Genomic DNA, 25,568 nt, shown 5'->3' with positions numbered 1-25,568 from the left:
TTATTTTTCTATTTTTGTTGATGAACAGTTAGGTTTTCTCTAGTTTGGGCTATTACAAACAGTACTGTTAGGAATGTTTTCGTATATGTATCCTGAGAGACATGGGCTAGAGTTCCTAGGGTATGTGTCCGGGAATGCTACTGCTGGATTAGAGGATGTACACATTTCAACTTTTCAGATAATGCCAGAGTGGTTTCCCAAAGTGGATAAACAAACAGAAGCTTGCTCTTTGAGGTCAGGAATAAGACAATGATATCTACTATCACTAGTACCGATCCACATTTTTATCATATTAAAGAGTAGTGTTCTATTCCTATTTACATGTATTTATAAAATCTAAAAAAATCTGTGTTTGTAATTTTAACGTGGGAAGATTTGTGTAGCATTTTTAGAGATGATGATGGAAATATTCAAGTTTTCTATTCCTCTGTCAGTTTTATAGGTTATATTTTTTTAAGAATTTGGCTATTTTATTTAAATTTCTTTGGTCGTAATATCCTCTTATGCTTGCATCATCTGAAGTGATATCACCTGTTTCAATTCCAGTATTGGTTAATTGGGTCTACTCTAAATTTTTTGAGTGGTCCTGCAGGAATGTATCAATTTTATCATTCTTTAAAAGGAACCAAATTTTTACTTTCCTGTTCTCAATTATGTCTATTTTTGCAATTTCAATAATTTCTGGTCTTCACTCTCTTCCACCTTCTGTTTTGAATTTCCCTTATTGTTCCTTTCCTGGCCTCTTGGTGTGGATTAGCTCATTGATATTCAGCCGTTCCTCTTTCCTAACATTTATATTGAGGCGCTAATACATACACTAAAGGACCTAATTGCTGCTTCGGATGTATCTCACAAATCTGGGTATGTAGTATTTTTGTTATCATTTCAGCCCCAAATATTTTCCAATTTCCATATGATTTCTTCTTTAACTCACGACTTATTTGAAAGTGTAATTCTTAATTTCTAATTATATGGGAATTGTCCAGCTGTCTCCTTCTTGTTGATTTCTAGTCTAACTGCACAGTGGTTAGAGAACACATTCTGTAGGATTTCAGTCCTTTCAAATTTGTTTGGATTTGCTTTCTGGCCCAAACTATGATCATTTTTGGTAACTATTCCATATATGTTGGAAAACACAAGTATTCTTGCAAGCACTGGAAGCAGCGTTCTATGAGACCCATTAGGTCAAATTGTGTTGGTGGGCTAGTCTTCCAAATCATTGTAAATATTTCATCAGCTTGTTCTATTAATTACTGAAAAAGGTAATTTTCCTCCAAGGCTGTTTATTTTCTACCATTATTTGAAATTTTATCAGTTTTTCCACTATATACTTGGGGCTATATTACTAGGTGAATATAAGTATATAAATTTAAAATGGAACCTTTTTATCTTTATGAAGTGACCTCTTCTACCATAATACTTTTTGACTTACAGTCTATCTTCTATAAGATTAATATATCTATACTTTTGGTTAGTATTTGTTTAGTATACCTCTTTCCATCTTTGACTTAATTTTCCTGTTTCCTTATGTTTCAGATGTGTCTCAATAAACAGAACACAGTTGTATGTTTTAAATCCAATGTAAAATATTCATTTTTTTAATTGCAGGCAGTCCATAATTATTGTTATATGGATTTAAATCTACCACCATATTTTAAAAGTTTTCCCTACAGTCCTATGTTTCTTTTTTTTTTATTTCATTGCTTTGAGTTATTTTATCATTTCCTTTTCTCTTCTTGTTTGTATCTTATTCAAAGTCATATACCCTGTTTTCTGTTCTTTTAGTGGTTACCCTAGAAAGTATTCCTGTATTATTATATCAGTATCTAATGTTAATCAATACTTTACCCCTACATATGCACGCACACACACACACACGCACACACACACACACACACATGCCTTAGTACATTTGTGAAAGCCCAGGGAAACATTTCTAAAGATATCTCCCAACTCTCTACTGGGTGGCAGGGTGCAGGGGTGTGATATTGGGGGGGAGAAGTAGGCGGCTTCATTCTGCTTTTCACTGTGGTGCATGTACACACTAAATTATGACCAAATATTAGTCTTCACTATTGTACTTTATATATATATAGTGCATTACTGTCCTCTTACTTTGTATAACTCATTCTTGCATTTGCTACAGTGTATTTTGAACATGGTGCCTTGCCCATAATCAATATTATTTAGGGGTTGAATCTGAATGGGGAAAATACAAAATCTTTTATTTTCAAACCCAAATTAAAATGAAAAAAAATTGAAGATACGTGGTTTTTTGGATTGTTGGCAATTTGAAATTAAGAATGGGGTAGGAGCAGGTAGGGAATTTTGTGATCGGTAGAGCAATCAGTAACAGCTGAAATAGCCAGAACAAGAATTTAATGCTTACTGGATTTGCAGTAACATAGAACTCAGGAGGATGACTTGCACTGGGCTGGATTTCGGAAACTGGGTAGAGTGGGTGTAAGTTGGCGTCACAGGAAGCGGTTACCGTATAGAAGTAGGCTGCGAATGTTATCGGTTACCGTATAGAAGTAGGCTGCGAATGTTATCGGTTACCGTATAGAAGTAGGCTGCGAATGTTATCGGTTACCGTATAGAAGTAGGCTGCGAATGTTACGGATCAACCGGAGTTCTCAATAGAGCAGTGCCTCCAGAGTAGACACTACAAGGGTGCCCTTCGTCGTGTAGATTCACACAGAATGCGCTTTCACACACTTAAAAGCCTTGCCCCTAGATTCAGGGATCTTGTGGTCACCCATTCTTGTTTACAATTTAATCTAGTTTTCAGTGGCTATATTCGTTGATTAAATTCATGTACCTGCACACATATACCCACCTTCACCCTACCTGTGGCTCCTTGTCATGCCTTGTTTTCTCCTTTCATTCAGGTGACAAGAGTCTCTCCTTGACCAAACTCTACTCAGGCTCCTCTGAACTCTTTTTTGAACTAGGCCTGGAATTTTGGATTTCCTGTTCGTATCTGATTGTTCAATTTTAGCAGGAAAGTCGGTTTAGCCAGAGTCCCCCATCTTCCACATCTGGTCAACCTCCATGTCTGTAACTCATCAGATTCCGGATCATTCACCATCTTCCAGGTGATGTCTGATCATACCAGCCTGCCTATTTCGAGAGTCCTGTTAGGTTGGTGTAGCCAGAATGCCCCGTTACTCCTAATGTTTCCTCTTAGTAATTTCCCATCCACTACCCGCCACCCTGCTCCTGGGCTATCAATTCCCTCCTGTCCTCGTATATTCCGAGGGGAGCCCGAATCTCCCCCCACTGCGGTGATCCTTGTACAGACTGAGGAGGAACCCCTTGAATAAAGTCTGCCTTACCTTTCCTTCAATTTTTTGCCTTTAACGTAGGTCTCTGGTCAACTCTTACTTTCAAAAGCGGATTCAGAGACCAGCACGTGTGAAACAGCTTTCCTGCCTACCCTGCCAGCTTTGTTTTTCAGAACAGTTATGGTACTGGAAACAATATTAATTGGGTGTTTTTTTTCACATGTCGCCTTGGAATATGAGCTGAGCTAGGGCAGGAATACCGTCGGCGTACTCCCAAGGCCTGGCACACAGTAGGAGATCATTCAGTGTCTGCTGAACGAATATATTGTCCACGGAATCCTCCCAAGTACAGACGGAACGAAGACTCACACATCGTGAGAAGAACACAGAAAAACCGGGTGGGAAGGAGCCTCGAGTGGGCAGAGGGGGCCTTCACGGGTGAGGAAACAGCCTCGGGGGAACTTCGCTCAGGCGGCCCGGAGGCGCGGAGGACAGGCCTGCGCCCGGGGGACGCGGCGGCCTGGACGCCACCGGCAGCGGGCGGCGTGCGCGAGGCCGGAGCCCGGAGCCGCCACGTCCGAAGGGGCTGTGCGGCCCGGGAGCTGCGCGCCGGGCAGACGCCCGAGATCCCGCGGGGCCGGGCCCAGGTCGCGGCCTCACGCCCGGCGCCGCCTCGTTCACCCTTGGCCCCGAGCTCCGCCACCCCGCCCACGGCGCCCGGCGAGCACGCGGGGAGCCTGTCTGCGCCGCTGGGGCGTGAGAGTCCGCCGCGGCCCACAAAGATGAGGTCTTGTTTCCGGGGACGTTTTAGGGAAGAACACTCGTCCCGCCCCCTTCCGGTCAGGTGCGCCCGGCTTCTTCCGCTTCTCGTGGGTTTGGCCGGACTCGCCTCGTGAGCTGCTGCCGCCGCCGAGCCTGAGGTCACGCGGTGTGGACTCGGAGGTCCGGAGGTCCCAGACAGCGAGGACGTCGCCATGGTGGGTCCCACCCGTTCCTGGAAGGCTCCGGTCGGCGGCGGAGAGGGCGGGCCGGCGGCGGGCCGCTGGGAGCGGGGTGCGGAGGGGGAACGGTGGGCGGTGCGCGGGCTGCGGTGCAGGCACGGGTTCCGGGCCTGGTCCTGCAGGGCTCGTAGGGCGCCCGCCGCTGCCCACAGCCCGCGGGAAATCCGCGGGTCTCCGTGTACTCGTTCCTCAGCGGTGTAGGGACGGGGCGCGGCGGGGACGGCACCCCTCAGTGCCCTACTCCCTCCCCAGACCCTGCCTCCACGCCCCTCTTCCCCTCCACCGCACTGACACTTTGTTTTTATTAAAAATGCAGTGGATGCAAAAGAGCGCTTATGTAGCACGTTTAAGTATAAACTATAAGGAACTCTCGTTTATCTGTTATTCACTTTAAGAACCCTTCTGTGTTCTCCTTCTTGAACTTATATCTCCAGGAGCCACTCACAGGTAAACAGTGTCTAAATTATGCTTGCTTGCTTTTATATTTACCACTTGTGTTTATATTGCAAAACTGCTATTTTTTTCCTTTTTTCTTCTGTTCTTGAGAATAATTCTTGAATAGGAACATGTTTTGTAAATAGTCACTTTTCAGTTAGTTTCTACCGAAAACAACAGCATAAAAAAGTTTATAATCTGGTAAAAGGTTATGATACTCTGGTCTCAGTGCCATTAGCCCCCTTTCTCTGTCACTTTCCATTTTCTCTTTTTCCTTTTCATTGTATTCTTATTTTTCATGTCTATCTACAGTCTTTTTGCTTTAGATTATATACATTTGTGTAAATTCAGTCTTTTTATTTATCAGTGTGTGCGGTGGCCAGCTCTATAATTTTCTTTTCTAGGCTTTCCTTTTCGGCTTGGCACATTAAAACCTTAGTAGTTGGATTGTGTGTGAGTGACTGGGGGGTTGATTGGCATTTGACAGTGGTTGTGTTTTTGACTATCAGAACGTCACTTTTGTCAGGCTGTATAGTAGGAGTATATTGCCTTGTCATGAGTCAAGAAAGCAACATATAAATCTGTTCTCATTGGCACGTTTCCTGCTCTGTCATTTTTCTGGTGCATCAGCCAGGGTGGCTCTGCTGCATCCTCTCTTGAATTTAAACTCAGCTGGGAACTGGAGGTTTTCCATCTAGACTTCTCTATTACTTGTTCTATACTTCTTTCATGCAGCTCAGAATGTGGACAGTGGAGTCCTGGAGGATGAGTTTGCCACCCGTCTTTGCTACATTATGGTCTTCGTGAAGTTACTTAATCCCTCTAAGACTCAGTTGTTCTGTTAAGTTGGAGTAATCATAGTGCCTACTTTATAGAAGTGTGAAAATTAAATGTAAACCACTTAGCCCAGTGTCTAGTACTTAGTGAATGTTATTGTAATTAACCTTAGTAGTAGTATCTGATGGTTGTTTGTATATCTTCTTTGGGAAAGTATCTATTCACGTCCTTTGTCCAATTTTTAGATTTTTTTTTTGTTAATGAATTGGATGAGTGATTTTGCAAATATTTTCTCCCAACTCTAGGTTCCTTTTTATTTTGTTGATCATTTCTTTTGCTGTGCAGAAGCTTTTTGGTTTAATGTAGTCCCACTTGCTTATTTTTGCTTTTGTTGCTTTGTGCTTTTGGTGTCATATCCAAACAGTCCTTACCAAGGTCAATGTCAAGGAACCTTTTTCCCTATGTTTTCTTTTTTTTTTTAAGAACTATTCTTTTTTTTTTTTTTTTAAATTAATTAATTTTTTTTTTTTTTTGGTTGTGTTGGGTCTTCGTTTCTGTGCGAGGGCTTTCTCTAGTTGCGGCAAGCGGGGGCCACTCTTCATCGCAATGCACGGGCCTCTCACTATCGTGGCCTCTCTTGTTGCGGAGCACAGGCTCCAGACGCGCAGGCTCAGTAGTTGTGGCTCACGGGCCCAGTCGCTCCGCGGCATGTGGGATCCTCCCAGACCAGGGCTCGAACCCGTGTCCCCTGCATTGGCAGGCAGATTCTCAACCACTGCACCACCAGGGAAGCCCTTCCCTATGTTGTATACTAAGAGTTTTACGACTTAGGCCTTACATTTAAATCTTTAATCCATTTTGAGTTAATTTTTGTGAGTGGTGTAAGATAGGGGACCAGTTTTCATTCTTTTACATGTGAATGTCCAGTTTCCCAGCACCATTTATTGAAGAGACTGTCCTTTCCTCATTGAATATTCTTGGCTCCCTTGTCTGAGCTCTCGATTCTGTTTTATTTGTCTCTGTTTCTCTTTTTATGCCTATAAGCGTAGTAAGTATTAAAGCGATTACCTGCTAGTAAAAACTGGCTTCTGAGAGTTAGTAAAACTAAACAAAAACATTAATGAAAATCTACCTAGTATACCAACTTTTGGAATAATGTTACATGTACGTGGTTTAAAGAAAAAAAACACAGTAAAATGTGGTTGTCTGTGAAATGTGTGTTAATTTCCTTTTACTGCTGTGAAAAATTAATACAAATTTAATGGCTTGAAACAACACAGATTCATTCTCTTATATTCCTGGAGATCAGAAGTCCAAAAATGAGTCTTACTGAGCTAAAATCAAGGTGTAGCTGGGGCTGTCTTCCTTCAAGATGCTCTAGTGGAGAATCTCTTCCCTTTTTCCACTTTCTAGAGGTTGCCTACATTCCTTGGCTCTTGGCCCCTTCCTTCTCTTCAAAGCCATCAGTGTAACATCTTCCAATCTGCCTGAAGAGAAGGCACATCTCTTTCTCTTGACAGTGATCCTTCTGCCACCCTCTTATAAAGACCGTTGCAATTATTTTGGGCCCATGTGGATAATCCAGGATAATCTCCCCATCTCAGGATCTTTGATGGTGTCTGTACAGTCCTTTTTGCCATGTGTGGTAACACATTCATGGGTGTGGGGGAATTTGGGCATGGACATCTTTGGGAGGGAGGGCATTATTCTACCTACAACAAAAAGTAGGTCTGCCTCCAACTCTGTTACCTAATTCCCTAGCTCAATTGAGAAACAACCACTGTTAGAACACAGTTTCTTAGGTAACCATTCAGATATTTCATATGAATGTGCCAGTATATATGTCCTCTGACCTCCCTCCCATACATAGAAACAGTATGCTAGACACACTCCTATGCCCCTTGCTTTTTTTCTTGTACCTGATCTTAGACATCAATCTACGTGAGTACACATAGATCTACCTCTTGCTTTTTTAACAGCTGACATCCTATTGTTTGCTTTTACTGTAATTTATTAACCAGGTCTCTGATGGACACTTAAGCTGTTTCCATTTTTTTGCTACTGCAAGCACTGCTGCACTGATTATTCTTATTTGTTTTGTACATATGTAAATATGTCTGTAGACTAAATTAATAGAAGTACGATTCCTTGATCAAAAGACGTACAGTTTTTATTTTGATAAGAAGTATCAAATCGCCTTCCAGAAGATTGTACCAATTTACATCCCACTTATTAGTGAGACTACTAACTCACCCACAGTGTCACTAATGCAGTGTGAATAAATAATTTTTTTAAATCTTTTTTATACATTAAAAATTATAGCTTATTGAAGTTTTAATTTACATTTCTTTTAAGGTAGAGCACACATCTTTTCAAAACTTAAAAGGCATTTATCTATACTCTTTCTTGTGACCTGTTTTTATTTTAAGTTACTGATCTTTTTCTCATTGATTTCATAATGGTGCCTGTTACGTTGTAGGTGCTTATTAAATATCTGTTCATCTGAGCTTAGCCCTAGCCCCTTTTCTTATTCTACTGAAGAGACTCATCTCTGTGGCTTTAAAGTACCTCCTTTAACCCCAAGTTATCCCAAATTTGTATCTTCAGCCCAGACCTTTTTTCTAGGTGCCAGACTCATAACTTTATTTACTTAGTTTACATCTCTACTTAGCAGTCTCCAGGGCATCTTAAACCAGTGTCTGGAAGTGGGTTCTTGATGCCCCCTGTCTCCATGTGCCAATTCCTGTCTTAGTCAGTGGGAGTTCTGACCACTTGGTTGCTTTGTTGCAAATGTGGGAGTCATACTGGACTCCTCCCTTTCCCTCACCGTCCATAGTCAGTCCTGTCATTCTGTCTTCAAAATGCATTTCATACCTTGCCATTTCTCTCCATCTTCACTGTCACCCCGGTTGTGCCACTCAACTGTCATTTTTTTCTTAATGACCTCAATACTTCATTAGTCTTGCTTCTTCTTACTGTGTCTCCGTCCAAACTGTTCTTTATTCAGCAGCTCGCATTATCCTTAAAAAACCAAGTAGGTCTCAAGTCAGTTCCTCGGGGAGTCTCTTCCTCATTTCCCAAAGTTAGGTACACCTATTATATGGTGGCCATTTTCTGGCCAGCACTTATTAAATTACATAGTTATTCATGAGATAACTAGATTGTAAATTATGTAGTTAGGATATAACTAGACTGTAAGCAAGTCCATGTCTGTTTTTAATCCTGGCACCTCAGTGCCTATTTTAATATGTGGTAGTATGTGCTCAGTAAGTTTGTGGGTTGTTTTTGTTTGTTTTGGTCAGTGAACATTAGTATGAGGTAGAGGGGTAGAGAGTGGTAGCAGAGGAATGGGAGAAATGGTTAATTCTGACTAGATATCCATGGGTAAGTCAGGAATAACATAAAGTTGAGCCTGGTGTTAGATTTCTGCATGAAAGGTTAAGTCGGCATTAGAGAATTATTAAGATATTTTTTAATGTTAAGGAGAGTATTGTTTATGAGCCTTTAAAAATTATTTTTATATGAGGTATTTCACACTATTTTAAAGAACTTTTTAAAATATTTTTTACTGATAGTAGCTCAATGTACAGTATACAGTGTACACAGTAACTCAGTGTACAGTATACAGTAAAATAATCACTTGGTCAACATCCCACTTTCTTTTCTTTCTTTCCAACTATTATCTTCAACTCAGTAGAACATGTTTGTAGTCTTCAGGGAGCTGCAATGTAGGAGGTAAGCACACGTGTGGAATTAAATGACTGGTCAGTGCAGTATGTTAGGTGCTACGGGAGAAATGCTACCCAGAGAGAAGGGATACTGAGATGTGAAATGGTTACATATTTGTGGATATCTTCACAAATATGTGAACTGGAAATGGTCCTTGAAAATTGAATGGGGTTTAGCAAGGCTTATGTGGAGAACCGTTAAGTTCCTTTCTGGATGCTCTAACTAGGTATTTGTCGTTGACATTTGTCATTGGCATCAAATTTACCTGTTAAGCAAGGGAAATGCCCTAGGGTTCTTCAGGGTAGAGTGCCTGCAAAAAAATGGTGCAGATTCTGTTAATTAGTTCATTACATTCCTGTTATGTCTTCAATGTTAAGTGACTTAGTATATCATATTCTAGAATTTATTTTGTGCTTTAGGGTATTTGGAGTTTAAGGTATTATATACTGTAAGCTTTCTCAGTTGTAGGCATGGCTTTACTCTTCTACATTTTTTTTTTTAGGTATTCATATATCTTTGTGTACCTTAAGTGTGTTTGGTGAAATGATCATTCTTCTAGGTTTCTAGTTGAATTGGGCAGTCTAAATGACACTTTTGTTTCTAGTTGAGCCTAGATTCTCTGATGGCTTTGATAGTCTTTTAGGAAAAGTTCCATTTTGTTATTTATGATTTTAACAGGAGTATTTAAAGCATATTGCTCCTGAAATACCTCTTTGTTGCGGTGTTGTTTGAATAAACTACTTGTGTGTTTTCTTTGTTACTCTGAAGTATGAATCCAAAGACTAGTTTATAATGAATTTTCTGAAGTAATCACTGAAGATTGTGTGTAAGAGAGACTTTTAATATCAGTTTTCTTAACCGGAATATTTCTGTGGTGCCAGAAACTTTCGAAAGTTTCTGTTATTCAGAGTAGTCTGTGATGCATATGAAAAAAATATATTTTTGTTGTATCTTTGAGAGTTTAATTTGGTGCTTTTTGAAACATAAAATACTAAGTTTTAATTGAAAATACACCTTAAATCCCTCTCCCCCCAGTTTTGTTATACGTTTACATTCTATACTTTTTTATGAATTGTCAGATGTTTTACAAAATAAATTTGGACAATCCCTGATGGATGGAGATTAATTGCTTTTTAATTAAGAGATATTTAGCTTGAGTAGACCGTAATTAATAGATTAATTTTCACTGATAGGGTTTTACTTCACTTTTCCCCTGTTGAAGTATTTTGTTGGTTTTTTTTTTAAAAAGTAATATATTGAAACATAAAATTGTTTTGAAATTTAATATTTTATGGTACATGTTTCTGTGCCTTATTATATATTTATAACCTGCCTTGAGGCAACCTTTTCATGAATAAATTATTATAAGAAGTCATAGTCTACAGTTGAGTCAATATAAGTTCAGTTTTTTTGTATATTCTTTGTAACTAAGTCTTGGAGGTTCTTTAACTGAGATCTTCTAAAGCTGTGCAGACATTTTTATACTCCAACGGTACCAGTATTTCTTGCTCTAAAGAAAGTTTTTAAATCTTTAAAGGAAATTTTTTATAGACTTGGACATACTGCTGAAACGTTACACAGCTCTGTAACTTAAGTTTTTCAGCTTCAGAAACCATCTTTTTTTCTTGAGATTTTTGTGACCTTGTTTCATTTTTTTAAGCATTTTATTTGTTGGAATATATGGAATAAAGATATCTTTTCAAAGAGATCTTTGCTTTATTTTTTGGTCTTGCATTAGTTATCTCTTTAACATGCTATCCCACAATTTATCAACTTAAAACAACAGAATTTATTATCTCATACTTTTTCTGGGTCACAGATCAGGATCCTTACCTGGATCCTCTCCATCAAGGTTTCTCACCAGTTTCAGTCAAGGTATAACCTGAAGCTGTGGTTTCATCTCAGGGCACAGCTGTGGATGATCTGTTTCCCAGCTCACTCAGGTCTTTCTTGGTGGGATTCAGCTCCTCGTGGACTGTTGGACCAAGGGCCTCAGTTCTTCAGTGGCTGTCGGCCGAGGCCGCTCTCAGTTACTTGTCACACGGGCCTCTGCGTACGTAGGGCAGCTCACTACAAGCCAGCTGGTCTCCATCAGAGTGAGCCAGAAGAGGACAAAAGAGAGCGGGCGAGACAGAGCAGGGGTCCTTTCATAACCTAGTCTTGGGATTGATAACTCATCGCTTTTGCCCAAGGCTAGTCAGTAACGTGAGCCACTAGGTCCAGCTCACGCTCGGGGAGGGGATTACAGGTGGGCACAAACACACTTGATTTATGTTTGCTGGGTACACTTCATGCACAAAAGTTCCTTCTCACACCTTCTTTTTTCCTTCCTCCCTCCCCACCACATGTGCAGAGAGACACACAAAAGAATGCACATACTCTTATGATGGCTTCACACTTTATACTCCTATACTTGTAACAGCTTCCAGGGGCATCCTGGGTTTCAGACTTGGAGTTAATCTTCTCTGGTCAGGTTTATCAAGAAGTGAGCAGTAAATATTTATTAAATATTTCAGTAAATATTTGTTGATGAAATGAGTACATGTGTGAGGTGGTCATTTTAACTAATTCTACCTGGAGAGTTTTACAAAGGAAGTGACTTTGAGCTGCGTCTTGTCAAAGGACAAGTAAGGAAATGGATTTTGCAGGCAGAGGTAGCAACAAGTATAGTCTCCAGATGTAAAAAAACAGCAGGGTATGTTCTAGAAATGGTGAGAAGTCAGTAAGAATGGGATGAAGGGTCTTTTGAAGAATGGGATATAATGCTGGAGAAGTAGGTTGGGGTAGATTGTTTCCCATGTTAAGGATTTAGGACCTGCGTTAGTGGAGCTCTTTGGCAGGGGAGAAGGACTTTACTAATTAGTGTTCTAGAAAGATAAGCTCTGTCACTTCCAATGAAAAAGGACTAGCAGTGAGAACCTAAAGGCCATCCTAATCATGAAAGATCATGAGACAATTAAGACAGTGACAGTAGGTTTGAAGAGAATATGAAACACGACCTTTTTGAGAATTAGTTATGTTAATGCCTCTTTCTTTTTCTTTTGTAATCCTGTATTTTTTCTGAGAATAAAGATTATATTTACTAATCCCTTATGTAATCCTCCTTTACATATAATATAGAAGGAATATGCCTTTTGATTTTCTTTTCCACTTGTCACTGGCTGGAGTGTAGACCTGCTGTTAAGCCATTTTGAACTCTGGATAGATATGAGGTTATAGCCAAAGGATAGTGGGATAACAAGGTGGAAGGAGTTTGGATTTCAGGGCTTTGTGGAACAGTACCTCTAGCTCCTTTTTACATGAGAGAGCTAAACTTTATCTGGGTGAAGCCCCTATTATTTTGGCTTTCTATTAAAGCCAAACAAAATTCCTAAGTAATATAGGTCATATATAAGATACAGAATTATGTAGGAATTAAAAAGTTACTGAAATGCTAGACAGCTAGTTCAGAGGACCTAGTTAACTGGCATAAGGCTTGAATGGGATGTGCTAATTTCGAGATGGCTTGTATTATTTCCTCTGTTCCTGATTTCCTGGGAGCCCAAGTCTGATTTGCTTTATTCACTGCCCACTGTCCCACGTGCAGCTCCTGCAGTCCGGCTCCCGTTAACATCCTGTGCTCCTTCTGCCTTCTTGTAACTTTCTTAACTTTGATGCAAATTTCCAGCCGTGAGTCTCCTCACTGTCTGCATTCTCTGTATCTGCTTTGAAGCTGGAACAGTTGAAGAGCTGGGTTTATTGACTCTGTGCCTTTCTTTCTTTTCTTACGTTAATGGAGAATAGTTCTGAATACAGTTGACCCTTGAACAATGCAGAGGTTAGGGGAACTGATCCTCCATACAGTCAAAAATCTGCATGTAATTGGTAGTCGGCCCTCCATATATGCAGTTCCTCCATAACCGTGGGTCATGTAACACTGTAGTATTTACTGTGGGAAAAAAAATCAGTCTGTGTTTAAGTGGACCCATGCACTGCAAACCGATGTTCAAGGGTCAACCGTATATCATTTCTGTTAGGAGCATGGAAACAAAGACTTTGAGTCTGGCGTATCTCCTGATTCGTAATGTAGTATTTCTGACTCACAGTATTTCTGTTATATTACTGTTTTGAATTTTTATTTCTAAAGAAAATTTTTTGAGAGAAGTCATTTATGTATCTGACTGTGTGTGCCATATGTTTCTCTACATTTTAGCCTAAAGCACCAAAGGGAAAAAGTGTAGGACAAGAAAAAAAAGTCATCCATCCATATAGTAGAAAAGCGGCTCAAATTACGAGAGAGGCCCACAAACAAGAAAGAAAGGAAAAGTAAGTATCTTCATTGTTTGTATTATGCATTGGTGAAAAGCCCTTTTATACATTTATTCCTAATCAATATTCCCTTTCTCTTCCTTTAATAAATGTTTAAGTATGTTCTGTGCACTAAGGTAAAACAGTGAACAAGGATTCAGCTCTTAAAGCTTACCTAAAACAGATGTATAAATATAAATGGGTTGTGATGCGGGCAGTGAAGAAAAATTTTAAAGGATTATGGGATACAGAGTGGGGGAGAGGTTCTGTTTTACATAAGACAGTTGTGGAAGGCTTCTCTGAAGACCTTACATTTGAGCAGAGAGCTGAAAGGTGTGAGGCAGTGAGCCGTGCAGACATATATTAGGCAAGTAGGTTAAAGTGCCTATTAGATGTGGAAGACAAGAGATAGAATGGGCAGTTGGGTGTGCTGGGTCTGGTGCTCAGAGGATAGGTTAGGGATGTAGACACAGATTTGGGAGCCATCAGCGTGTAGCTGGAACTCGAAGTCATGAGACTGGATAAGATCACCTACCAATTAAATGAAGATACGAGAGAGAGAGGGGCGTCAAGGATTGAGTCCAGAGGCCCCTACCATTCAGAAGTTGGAGAAATGGGGAGGCTCTGACAAGCGAGCCTGAGAAAGAGGGAAAAAAAGATAGTGTTTCAAAGAGAAAACACTGATCAACCTGTGTCATTTGTTGGATTAACGCTGAGAATTGATTTAGTAATTTGATTCAGTAAAATGGAGAGCAAGCACTGTATATATATTTTTTTCTTTAGTTGTTTTCTTAGTTGTTGCTCTGGAAATTTCAATTCACATCTTAAAACTGAAAACAGCCTAGTTCAGGTTAATGTAAAGTTAATTTCAGTAGTATAGGAAAAACTTGCTCCACTATAGCTCCATGACCCCCTTCTTTGTACTATTATTGTCAGATAAGTTACATTTTTATACACCATAAGCTTATAATTTCATAATTATCGTTTTTATGCAGTTATCATGTTAGGACAAGAAAAGTGTTACAAACAAAAATACATTTATACTGTCTTTTCTATTTATTTACCTATGTAATTACCTTTTTTTCATTGGTGCTCCTTATTTTTTCATGTGGATTCAAATTACTATTTACTGTTCTTTCATTTTGGCCAGAAGGCAGGTCTGAAAATGACAAGATTCTCTCATTTTTGTTTATCCGAGAACGTCTTTAATTTTTCTTTCATTTCTGTAGGACTGTGCTTCATTTTGAAGTTCCACTGTGTATAGAATTCTTGGTTCATAGTCTTCCTATTCAACACTTGGAAGTCACCCCTTGGCCTTCTGGCCTCCAGGGTTCTGATTAGGAGTCAGCTGTTAATCTTATTGAGGATCCCTTGTATGTGATGAGTCACTTTTCTCCTGATCTTTCAAGATATCTTCCTTGACTGTCAATAGTTTGACAATGATAAGCCTAGGTGTGGATCTCTGAGTTCATCCAACGTGAAGTTTGTTAAGCTTCTGAGGCGTGTAGGTTAATGTTTTTCATCAAATGGGGACGTTTGGGGCCATTATTTTCTCAGCTGTCCTTTCGGTCCTCTCTCTCCTCTCCCGTGACTCCTGTTGTGCGTGTGCTGTCTGTGTGGTGGTGTCCCCTTTCTTGTCGCTCAGATGGGGTAATTTCAACTGACTTGTTCTGACGTTTGCTTGTCTTTGTCCATAGGTCCAACCCTCTGGACTGCCTCAGGAACAGTTTCTATTGTATGCTGTTTTTAACCCCTGAGTATGGGCCCTACTTTCCTGTTTCTTCGTGGGTCTCCTGATTTTTTGTACTTTTTTGTTCAGAACTGGACATTTTAAGCAGTTTGACAATCTTGTTAATCAGACATGCCCTACCCCCAACCTCAGTCAGGTTTGCTGTTGTTGTGCTGTTGCTGTTTGCTTCGTGACGTTCCTGGGCTAATTTTGTAAAGCCTTTTTGTTGTGTGTGGCCTTTGCAGTTTCTGCTGAGTTAGTGGTCACCTAATGTTTGGACAGGGATTTCTTTAATTGCCTTTAACTAATGAGTCAGCCTTTATTGAGGGGCTATGTTAGTCTGTTGGATATGCTTTCAGTGCTCCAGTAGGCAGTTTATAGACTTTATTTCTCATTTGCACAGAGCCTCAGCGTTACCCAGAGGTGAGAGAGTAGGACTTTGTCAGATCTTTCTTTGGTACGAACACAGTCCTGAATGTGCACATGGCATTCTAGATTCCCAGGAGTATGTTGGAGGTAGCTTTTCAAAGCCCTCTATGGGCCTTCCACTCCTTAATTTTTCCTTTAAAATTTTTTTGGTCAGCCTTTTGTTAGCCCCCAACTGGTAATATCACTCAGGCAGCTGCTGTGTTAGACAACTGCTGCTGAGATTGTTTCTGAGAAGCAACCTGGGGATAGGGCTGCTTCCACAGAGTTAGCTCAGAGTGAGATGAAATAAAGTAATTCTGAGAATGGAGATGTTCAGTCTGCTGCTGGTTGGGTCAGATGGTGACAGTTCTCAGGATGGAGCTTTTGGGAATTCCAAACCCAATCTGTTCTAGTGGCTGCTAGGAGGATGGCTTTTTACAACTACCATAAGTTGCTAGTCTATTGGTTTTCAAGTCTACTGCAGAGCTGGGAAGAGGGGGATGGGATTAAAACACCACAGAGCTTACTCTTCTTACTGAGATTGGGTCATTTTTCTTGAGTAAATGGTCCTTGGATTGTTGTAAGTCTTTGGTTAATTTTTATACTTCTGAAAAGGTTGATTTTGACAAGTTTTATCAGTGTTCTCTTGCTTTTATGGAGGAGTAGATTTAAGTTCTTATTCTGCCATTCTGAAAGTTGGCCTATATTCTTGATGTGAAGAATTCATAGGAAAATTTTCTTCTTAGAAAAATTAAATATGTGTATGCTGCCCCTTCTCTTCTCCCCTTCCTATCCCTTAGCCACCCTTCTCTGATCAGCATCCCGCACTGTAATTTGCCTATTTTCTCTCCATCTGTGGGCTCTGAGAGTCCCCAGGAACTGCTATGGGATCAAATTTTAAAAATTCCTTAAAATGAAGTTATGAAATCAAAATTGAAATCATTTAGATTATTTTAGAGTAGCCTTAGCACTTTTTTTGGGGGGTGGGGTTTGGAATATAAAGAGTACATCTTCATTTTATTTTATTTTTATTTATTTATTTATTGACGTAAAATTGCTTTACAATGTTGTGTTAGTTTCTGCTGTACAATGAAGTGAATCAGCTACATGTATATCTCTATCCCCTCCCTCTTGGACCTCCCTCCTCCCCTTCCACCAACACCTAGATCATCACAGAGCACCGAGCTGAGTTCCCTGTGCTATACAGCAGGTTCCACTAGCTATCTGTTTTACACATGGTAGTGTATTAAAGGCAAACCGAACCTCCCAGTTCGTCCCACCCTCCCCTTCCCCCACTGTGTCCACATGTCCGTTCTCTACGTCTCTGTCTCTATTCTTGCCCTACAGATAGGTTCACCTGTACCATTTTTCTAGATTCCACACATATGCGTTAATGTATGATATTTCTTTTTCTCTTTCTGGCTTACTTCACTCTCTGTGACAGACTCTGGGTCCATCCACGTCTCTACAAATGACCCAATTTCGTTCCTGTTTATGGCTGAGTAATAGTCCATTGTATGTATGTACCACATATTCTTTATCCATTCATGTATCATTGGACATTTAGGTTGTTTCCATGTCCTGGCTATTGTAATTAGTGCTGCAGTGAACATTGGGGTACATGTGTCCTTTTGAATTATGGTTTTCTCAGGGTATATTCCCAGTAGTGGGATTGCCTGGTCATATGGTAGTTCTATTTTTAGTTTTTAAGGAACCTCCATAATGTTCTCCATAGTGGCTGTATCAGTTTACATTCCCACCAACAGTGCAAGAGGGTTCCCTTTTCTCCACACCCTCTCCAGCATTTATTGTTTGTAGATTTCTTGATGATGGCCATTCTGACCAGTGTGAGGTGATACCTCATTGTAGTTTTGATTTGCATTTCTCTAATGATTAGTGATGTTGAGCATCCTTTCCTGTGTTTGTTGGCAATCTGTATATCTTTGGAGAAATGTCTATTTAGATCTTCTGCCCATTTTTGGATTGGGTTGTTTGCTTTTTGGTTATTGAGCTGCATGAGCAGCTTGTATATTTTGCAGATTAATCCTTTGTCAGTTGCTTTCTTTGCAAATATTTTCTCCCATTCTGAGGGTTGTCTTTTCGTCTTGTTTAAGGTTTCCTTTGCTGTGCAAAAGCTTTTAAGTTTCATTAGGTCCCATTTGTTTATTTTTGTTTTTATTTCCATTTCTCTAGGAGGTGGGTCAAAAAGGATCTTGCTGTAATTTATGTCATAGAGTGTTCTGCCTATGTTTTCCTCTAAGAGGTTTATAGTGTCTGGCCTTACATTTAGGTCTTTAATCCATTTTGAGTTGATTTTTGTGTATGGTGTTAGGGAATGTTCTAATTTCATTCTTTAACATGTAGCTCTCCAGTTTTCCCAGCACCACTTTTTGAAGAGGCTGTCGTTTCTCCATTGTATATTCTTGCCTCCTTTATCAAAGATAAGGTGACCATATGTGCATGGGTTTATCTCTGGGCTTTCTCTCCTGTTCCATTGATCTGTATTTCTGTTTTTGTGCCAGTACCATACCGTCTTGATTACTGTAGCTTTGTAGTATAGTCTAAAGTCAGGGAGGCTGATTCCTCCAACTGCATTTTTCTTTCTCAAGATTGCTTTGGCTCTTCGGGGTCTTTTGTGTTTCTATACAAATTGTGAAATTTTTTGTTCTAGTTCTGTGAAAAATGCTCTTGGTAGTTTGATAGGGATTGCATTGAATCTGCAGATTACTTTGGGTAGTATAGTCATTTTCACAGTGTTGATTTTTCCAATCCAAGAACATGGTATATCTCTCTATCTCGTATCATCTTTAATTTTTTTCATCAGTGTTTTATATTTTTCTGCATACAGGTCTTTTGTCTCCTTAGGTAGGTTTATTCCTAGGTATTTTACTCTTTTTCTTGCAGTGGTAAATGGGAGTGATTTCTTAATTTCTCTTTCAGATTTTTCATCATTAGTGTATAGGAATGCAAGAGATTTCTGTGCATTAATTTTGTATCCTGCTACTCGACCAAATTCATTGATTAGTTCTAGTAGTTTTCTGGTAGCATGTTTAGGATTCTCTGTGTATAGTATCATGTCATCTGCAAACAGTGACAGTTTTACTTCTTCTTTTCCGATTTGGATTCCTTTTATTTCTTTTTCTTCTCTGATTGCTGTGGCTAAAACTTCCAAAACTATGTTGAATAATAGTGGTGAGAGTGGGCAACCTTGTCTCGTTCCTGATCTTAGTGGAAATGGTTTCATTTTTCACCATTGAGAACGATGTTGGCTCTGGGTTTGTCATATATGGGCTTTATTATGTAGAGGCAAGTTCTCTCTATGCCTACTTTCTGGAGGGTTTTTTAATCATAAATGGGTGTTGAATTTTGTCAAAAGGTTTTTCTGCATCTATTGAGATCATATGTTTTTTCTCCTTCAATTTGTTAATATAGTGTATCACATTGATTGATTTGCTTATATTGAAGAATCCTTGCCTTCCTGGGATAAACCCCACTTGATCATGCTGTACGATCCTTTTAATGTGCTGTTGGATTCTGTTTGCTAGTATTTTGTTGAGGATCTTTTCATCTATGTTCATCAGTGACACTGGCCTGCAGTTTTCTTTCTTTGTGACATATTTGTCTGGTTTTGGTATCAGGGTGATGGTGGCCTCGTAGAATGAGTTTGGGAGTGTTCCTCCTTCGGCTATATTTTGGAAGAGTTAGAGAAGGATAGGTGTTAGCTCTTCTCTAAATGTTTGATAGAATTCACCTGTGAAGCCATCTGGTCCTGGGCTTTTGTTTGTTGGAAGAGTTTTAACTGCAGTTTCAATTTCAGTGCTTGTGATTGGTCTGTTTATATTTTCTATTTCTTCCTGGTTCCGTCTCAGAAGGTTGTGCTTTTCTAAGAGTTTGTCCATTTCTTCCAGGTTGTCCATTTTATTGGCATATAGTTGCTTGTAGTATTCTCTCATGATCCTTTGTATTTCTGCAGTGTCAGTTGTTACTTCTTTTTCATTTCTAATTCTGTTGATTTGAGTTTTCTCCCTTTTTATCTTGATGAGTCTGGCTGATGGTTTGTCAATTTTGTTTGTCTCCATAAAGAACCAGCCTTTAGTTTTATTGATCTTTATGGTTGTTTCCTTCATTTCTTTTTCCTTTATTTCTGATCTGATCTTTATGATTTCTTTCCTTCTGCTAACTTTGGGGTTTTTTTGTTCTTCTTTCTCTAATTGCTTTAGGTGTAAGCTGAGGTTGTTTATTTGAGATGTTTCTTGTTTTTTGAGGTAGGATTGTATTGCTATAAACTTCCCTCTTAGAACTGCTTTGCTGTATCCCATAGGTTTTGGGTCATCGTGTTTTCACTGTCATTTGTTTCTAGGTATTTTTTGATTTCCTCTTTGATTTCTTCAATGATCTCTTGGTTATTTAGTAACGTATTGTTTAATCTCCGTGTGTTTCTATTTTTTAGTTTTTTTCCTGTAATTGCTGTATAGTCTCATAGTGTTGTGGTCGGAAAAGATACTTGATACGATTTCAATTTTCTTAAATTTACCAAGGCTTGATTTGGGACCCAAGATATGATGTATCCTGGAGAATGTTCCATGAGCATTTGAGAAGAAAGTGTATTCTGTTGTTTTTGGATGGAATGTCCTATAAATATCAATTAAGTCCATCTTGTTTAATGTATTATTTAAAGCTGGTGTTTCCTTATTTATTTTCATTTTGGTTGCTCTGTCCATTGGTGAAAGTGGGGTGTTAAAGTCCCCTACTATGATTGTGTTATTGTTGTTTCCCCTTTTATGGCGGTTAGCATTTGCCTTATGTATTGAGGTGCTCCTATGTTGGGTGCATAAATATTTACAATTGTTATATCTTCTTCTTGGATTGATTCCTTGATCATTATGTAGTGTCCTTCTTTGTCTCTTTTAATAGTCTTTATTTTAAAGTCTATTTTGTCTGATATGAGAATGGCTAGTCTAGCTTTCTTTTGATTTCCATTTGCATGGAATATCTTTTTCCATCCCCTCCCTTTCAGTCTGTATGTTTCCCTAGATCTGAAGTGGGTCTCTTGTAGACAGCATATATATGGGTCTTGTTTTTGTATCCATTCAGCCAGTCTGTGTCTTTTGGTTGGAGCATTTAATCCATTTACGTTTAAGGTGATTATCGATATGTATGTTCCTATTACCATTTTCTTAATTGTTTTTGGTTTGTTATTGTAGGTCTTTCCCTTCTCTTGTGTTTCCTGCCTAGAGAAGTTCCTTTAGCATTTGTTGTAAAGCTGGTTTGGTGGTGCTGAATTCTCTTAGCTTTTGCTTGCCTGTAAAGGTTTTAATTTCTCCATCGAATCTGATTGAGATCCTTGCTAGGTAGAGTAATCTTGGTTGTAAGTTTTTCCCTTTCATCACTTTAAATATATTCTGCCACTCCCTTCTGGCTTGCAGAGTTTCTGCGGAAAGATCAGCTGTTCACCTTATGGGGATTCCCTTGTGTGTTATTTGTTTTTTTTCCCTTGCTGCTTTTAATGTTTTTTCTTTGTATTTAATTTTTGATAGTTTGATTAATATGTGTTTTGGCGTGTTTCTCCTTGGATTTATCCTATATGAGACTCTCTATGCTTCCTGGACTTGATTGCCCATTTCCTTTCCCATATTAGGGAAGTTTTCAACTATAATCTCTTCAAATATTTTCTCAGTCCCTTTCTTTTTCTCTTCTTCTTCTGGGACCCCTATAATTCGAATATTGGTGCATTTAATGTTGTCCCAGAGGTCTCCGAGGCTGTCCTCAATTATTTTCATTCTTTTTTCTTTCTTCTGCTCTGAAGTAGTTATTTCTACTATTTTATCTTCCAGGTCACTTATCCATTCTTTTGCCTCAGTTATTTTGCTGTTGATTCCTTGTAGAGAATTTTTAATTTCATTTATTGTGTTGTTCATCATTGTTTGTTTTCTTTTTAGTTGTAGGTCCTTGTTAAACGTTTCTTGTATTTTCTCTGTTCTGTTTCCAAGGTTTTGGATCATCTTTACTATCATTACTCTGAATTCTTTTTCAGGGAGACTGCCTATTTCCTCTTCATTTGTTTCGTCTGGTGGGTTGTTACATTGCTCCTTCATCTGCTGTGTATTTCTCTTCTCATTTTGCTTAATTTATGGTGTTTGGGGTCTCCTTTTTGCAGCCTGCAGGTTCATAGTTCCTGTTGTTTGTGGTGTCTGCCCCCAGTGGCCAAGGTTGGTTCAGTGGGTTGTGTAGGCTTCCTGGTGGAGGGGTGCCTGTGTTCTGGTGGATGAGGCTGGGTCTTGTCTTTCTGGTGGGCAGGACCCTGTCTGGTGGTGTGTTTTGGGGTGTCTGTGAACTTACTATGATTTTAGGCAGCCTCTCTGCTAATGGGTGCGGTTGTGTTCCTGTCTTGCTAGTTGTTTGGCATAGGGTGTCCAGCACTGGAGCTTGCTGGTCGTTGAGTGGAGCTGGATCTTAGCATTGAGACATAGATCTTTGGGAGAGCTCTCGCCAGTTGATATTATGTGGTGCTGGGAGGTCTCTGGTGGACCAATGTCCTGAGCTCGGCTCTCCCACCTCAGAGGCTCAGGCCTGTCAACTGGCTGGAGCACCAAGACCCTGTGAGCTACGCAGCTTACAGAAAGGGAGAGGAAAAAAGAAAGAAAGGAAAAAATAAATAGGTAAAATAAATAAATTAAATAAAGTTATTAAAATAAAAAAATTTAGAATTATTATTAAAATAATAAAAGTAATAAAAAATAAAAAGGAGAGCAACCAAACCAATAAACAAATCCACCAACGATAACAAGTGCTAAAAACCTAGACTAAGATAAACATAAAAATCAGAAACTGATCAGTCACGTACAGCAAACCCCAAGTCTACAGTTGCTCCCAAAGTCCACCGCCTCAATTTTGGGCTGATTCGTTGTCTGTTCAGGTATTCCGCAGATGCAGGTACATCAAGTTGATTGTGGAGATTTAATCCTCTGCTCCTGAGGCTGCTGGGAGAGATTTCCCTTTCTCTCCTTTGTTCGCACAGCTCCCGGGGTTCAGCTTTGGGTTTGGCCCAGCCTCTGCTTTTAAGTCGCCTGAGGGCGTCTGTTCTTCGCTCAGACAGGACGGGGTTAAAGGAGCAGCTGCTTCGGGGGCTCTGGCTCACTCAGGCCGGGGGGAGGGAGGGGTACGGAATGCGGGGCGAGCCTGTGGCGGCAGAGGCCGGAATGACGTTGCACCAGCCTGAGGCACGCCGTGCGTTCTCCCTGGGAAGTTGTCCCTGGATCCCGGGACCCTGGCTGTGGCGGGCTGCACAGGCTCCCGGGAGGGGAGGTGTGGATAGTGACCTGTGCTCGCACACAGGATTCTTGGTGGCGGCAGCAGCAGCCTTAGCGTCTCATGCCCGTCTCTGGGGTCCGCGCTGATCGCTGCGGCTCGCGCCCGTCTCTGGAGCTCGTTTAAGCGATGCTCTGAATCCCCTCTCCTCGCACACCAGGAAACAAAGAGGGAAGAAAAAGTCTCTTGTCTCTTCGGCAGCTCCAGACTTTTGCCCGGACTCCCTCCCGGCTAGCCGTGGTGCACTAGCCCCCTTCAGGCTGTGTTCACGCAGCCAACCCCAGTCCTCTCCCTGCGATCCGACCTCCAAAGCCCGAGCCTCAGCTCCCAGCCCCCGCCCGCCCCGGCGGCTGAGCAGACAAGCCTCTCGGGCTGGTGAGTGCTGCTCGGCGCCGAGCCTCTGTGCGGGAATCTCTCCGCTTTGCCCTCCGCACCCCTGTGGCTGCGCTCTCCTCCGTGGGTCTGAAGCTCCCCCCTCTGCCACCCGCCGTCTCTGCCCGCGAAGGGCCTTCCTAGTGTGTGGACACCTTTCCTCCTTCACAGCTCCCTCCCACTGGCGCAGGGCCCGTCCCTATTCTTTTGTCTCTGTTATTTCTTTTTTCTTTTGCCCTCCCCAGGTACGTGGGGAGTTTCTTGCCTTTTGGGAAGTCTGAGGTCTTTTGCCAGCGTTCAGTAGGTGTTCTGTAGGAGTTGTTCCACATGCAGATGTACTTTTGATGTGTTTGTGGGGAGGAAGGTGATCTCCATGTCTTACTCCTCTGCCATCTTGAAGGTCCTCTCTTTTCTGTATCTTTTTGACATGATATACTACTTACATGATTTTGCTATCACCTATATCAGTATTTCACAAACTTTGGTATACATGAGATGCACCTGTAAGGTGTATTAAAATAGTTTTCTGGGCCTCATTCCTAGAGGTTTCCATTCAGAAGGTCTGGGACAGTGCCAAGGTGTTGCATTTCTGACAGGTTTCCAGTAATACTGATGCTGTTGCTGCTGGTTCAGGCACTGATGTATAGTGTTCTTTAATTATGTTCTTTAAAAATAATTTTCCCTTAAATATTGTTTTCAAGGAGACATTTTATCTCTGTTAAAACCAAGTAGATACTATTGTCTTCCCTGAGTGGTTTGAGCTTGAGGCATGCTTGCTGATTTTTGGTGGAAAGATTTGGCAAAGGTTGGAAGACTTGTAAAATAAACTAACATTAAACTAAGTTTTCTCCTTAATGTAATCGGAAAGGGTCCAAAGAAAATGACGGGAAAAGTAACTTGCTTACCATTTGATTAAAGATTATTTAATTCTGTGTATATGAACTACCTAAAATTACCTTACATAGTACCAGTGGTATACATGCAGTATTTTAAGAAATAATGCTTTAAAATATGATTAAGTACTTCAGTTCACTGTAAATACGTGTGATGTTTATATGTTGTTAGTTATATTCAGGATCCTATGCACTGATTTAATGTTGATTTACAGTCAGCGTTACAGAAAGATTACCTAAGGATAAAGCAGAACAACATGCTAACCTCATATATAAAACTTGTCCTAAAGAAATTCTGTTGTTGGCCAGGGTTCTATTTTAATAGTACAGAGTTGAAAAATATTTAATTTTTTTGTGCTTGGGTGATGTTCTAAACAGACTGAGCTTTCTCTTTTTTCTTAATTTATTTGAAAGAAGTCATCAGTGTAGCAGTCATAGCCCCAGAAACAAACAAATGTACAGTTGTAATAGTGTCTACAGGCTTACACTTGTCATGATTAGCAGCATCAGTGACCGTGAGTCCTATTCAGTGAAGTGGGGGCGTGGTCACAAGTAGCATCTCGAAATGCTGCCCATCTCCCTGCCTTAGAGCAGCACTTCCAGCAAGACAGAAATGGTGAATTGCATATCTTGAAAAGATGGTTGGTGACAAGATGCTCAGACTGTAGTGGCAGCTGTAAGCAAGGTGATAGAAGAGGTACCAACAGGGCTTACCTTGAACGTCAGGTGCCTGTGACTTCTTAGAAAGAAATAGCAGTTAGCAGCTACTGCTTTACTCAGCAGCTTGAAACAAACAGTTTCTTGGTCAGGAATCCCAGAGCCACTTAACTGGGTGCTTTGGGCTCAGGGTCTCTCGCAAGGTTACAGTCAAGGTGTTGGCTGGGGCCGCATTCATCGCGGAGCTTGATAGGGAGAGGTTTTGCTTCCAGGCTATTTACATGGTGGTCGACAGACCTGTTGTGGCAGCTGTTGGCTGGAGACATCAGTTCCTTACCACGTGAGCTACTTACCACGTGAGCTACTCGCCACGTGAGCTACTCACCACGTGGCAGCATGGGTCCTCCAGAGCAAAGGCTCTGAGATGGAGCGAGAGGGAGTGACAGTTACAGCCAGATGCCTGCAGGTCCTTCATGACAGCCACCACCGACGGCCTTCAGTGCTGGTGAAGAAGGCGAAGGAAATGGTGGGGCACTGGGGTCACGTGGTCTGGGTCGGAAGGAGCCCCGAGCCGGGGAGGTGACCCGCCCTTGACCCAGCCCGCGTCCCCAGGGCCGACCCCCAGCTCAGGCTCTGGGGCCTGCTGCCAGTCCTCCGCCTCCCCACCCCGTGGGCCCCCGCTGGG

General features: G+C 40.7%; 1 protein-coding gene across 2 annotated transcripts in view; it reads left to right on the top strand.

Annotated features, from left to right (window-relative positions):
• Positions 1-4,139: 4,139 nt before the first annotated feature.
• TMA16 (translation machinery associated 16 homolog) overlaps positions 4,140-25,568 on the top strand; it is a 34,177-nt gene continuing 12,748 nt past the window's right edge. For both annotated transcript variants that reach the window (XM_061191756.1, XM_061191755.1), the window contains exons 1-2: positions 4,140-4,264; positions 13,422-13,534. In XM_061191756.1, the coding sequence (XP_061047739.1) occupies positions 4,262-4,264; positions 13,422-13,534 (116 nt within the window). In that variant the 5' untranslated portion in view covers positions 4,140-4,261. The remainder of the gene's footprint in view (positions 4,265-13,421; positions 13,535-25,568) is intronic.

This window comes from Eubalaena glacialis, chromosome 5, assembly GCF_028564815.1.
Source record: "Eubalaena glacialis isolate mEubGla1 chromosome 5, mEubGla1.1.hap2.+ XY, whole genome shotgun sequence".
NCBI lineage: Eukaryota > Metazoa > Chordata > Mammalia > Artiodactyla > Balaenidae > Eubalaena > Eubalaena glacialis.
This window is presented reverse-complemented; position numbering and strand designations above follow the sequence as displayed.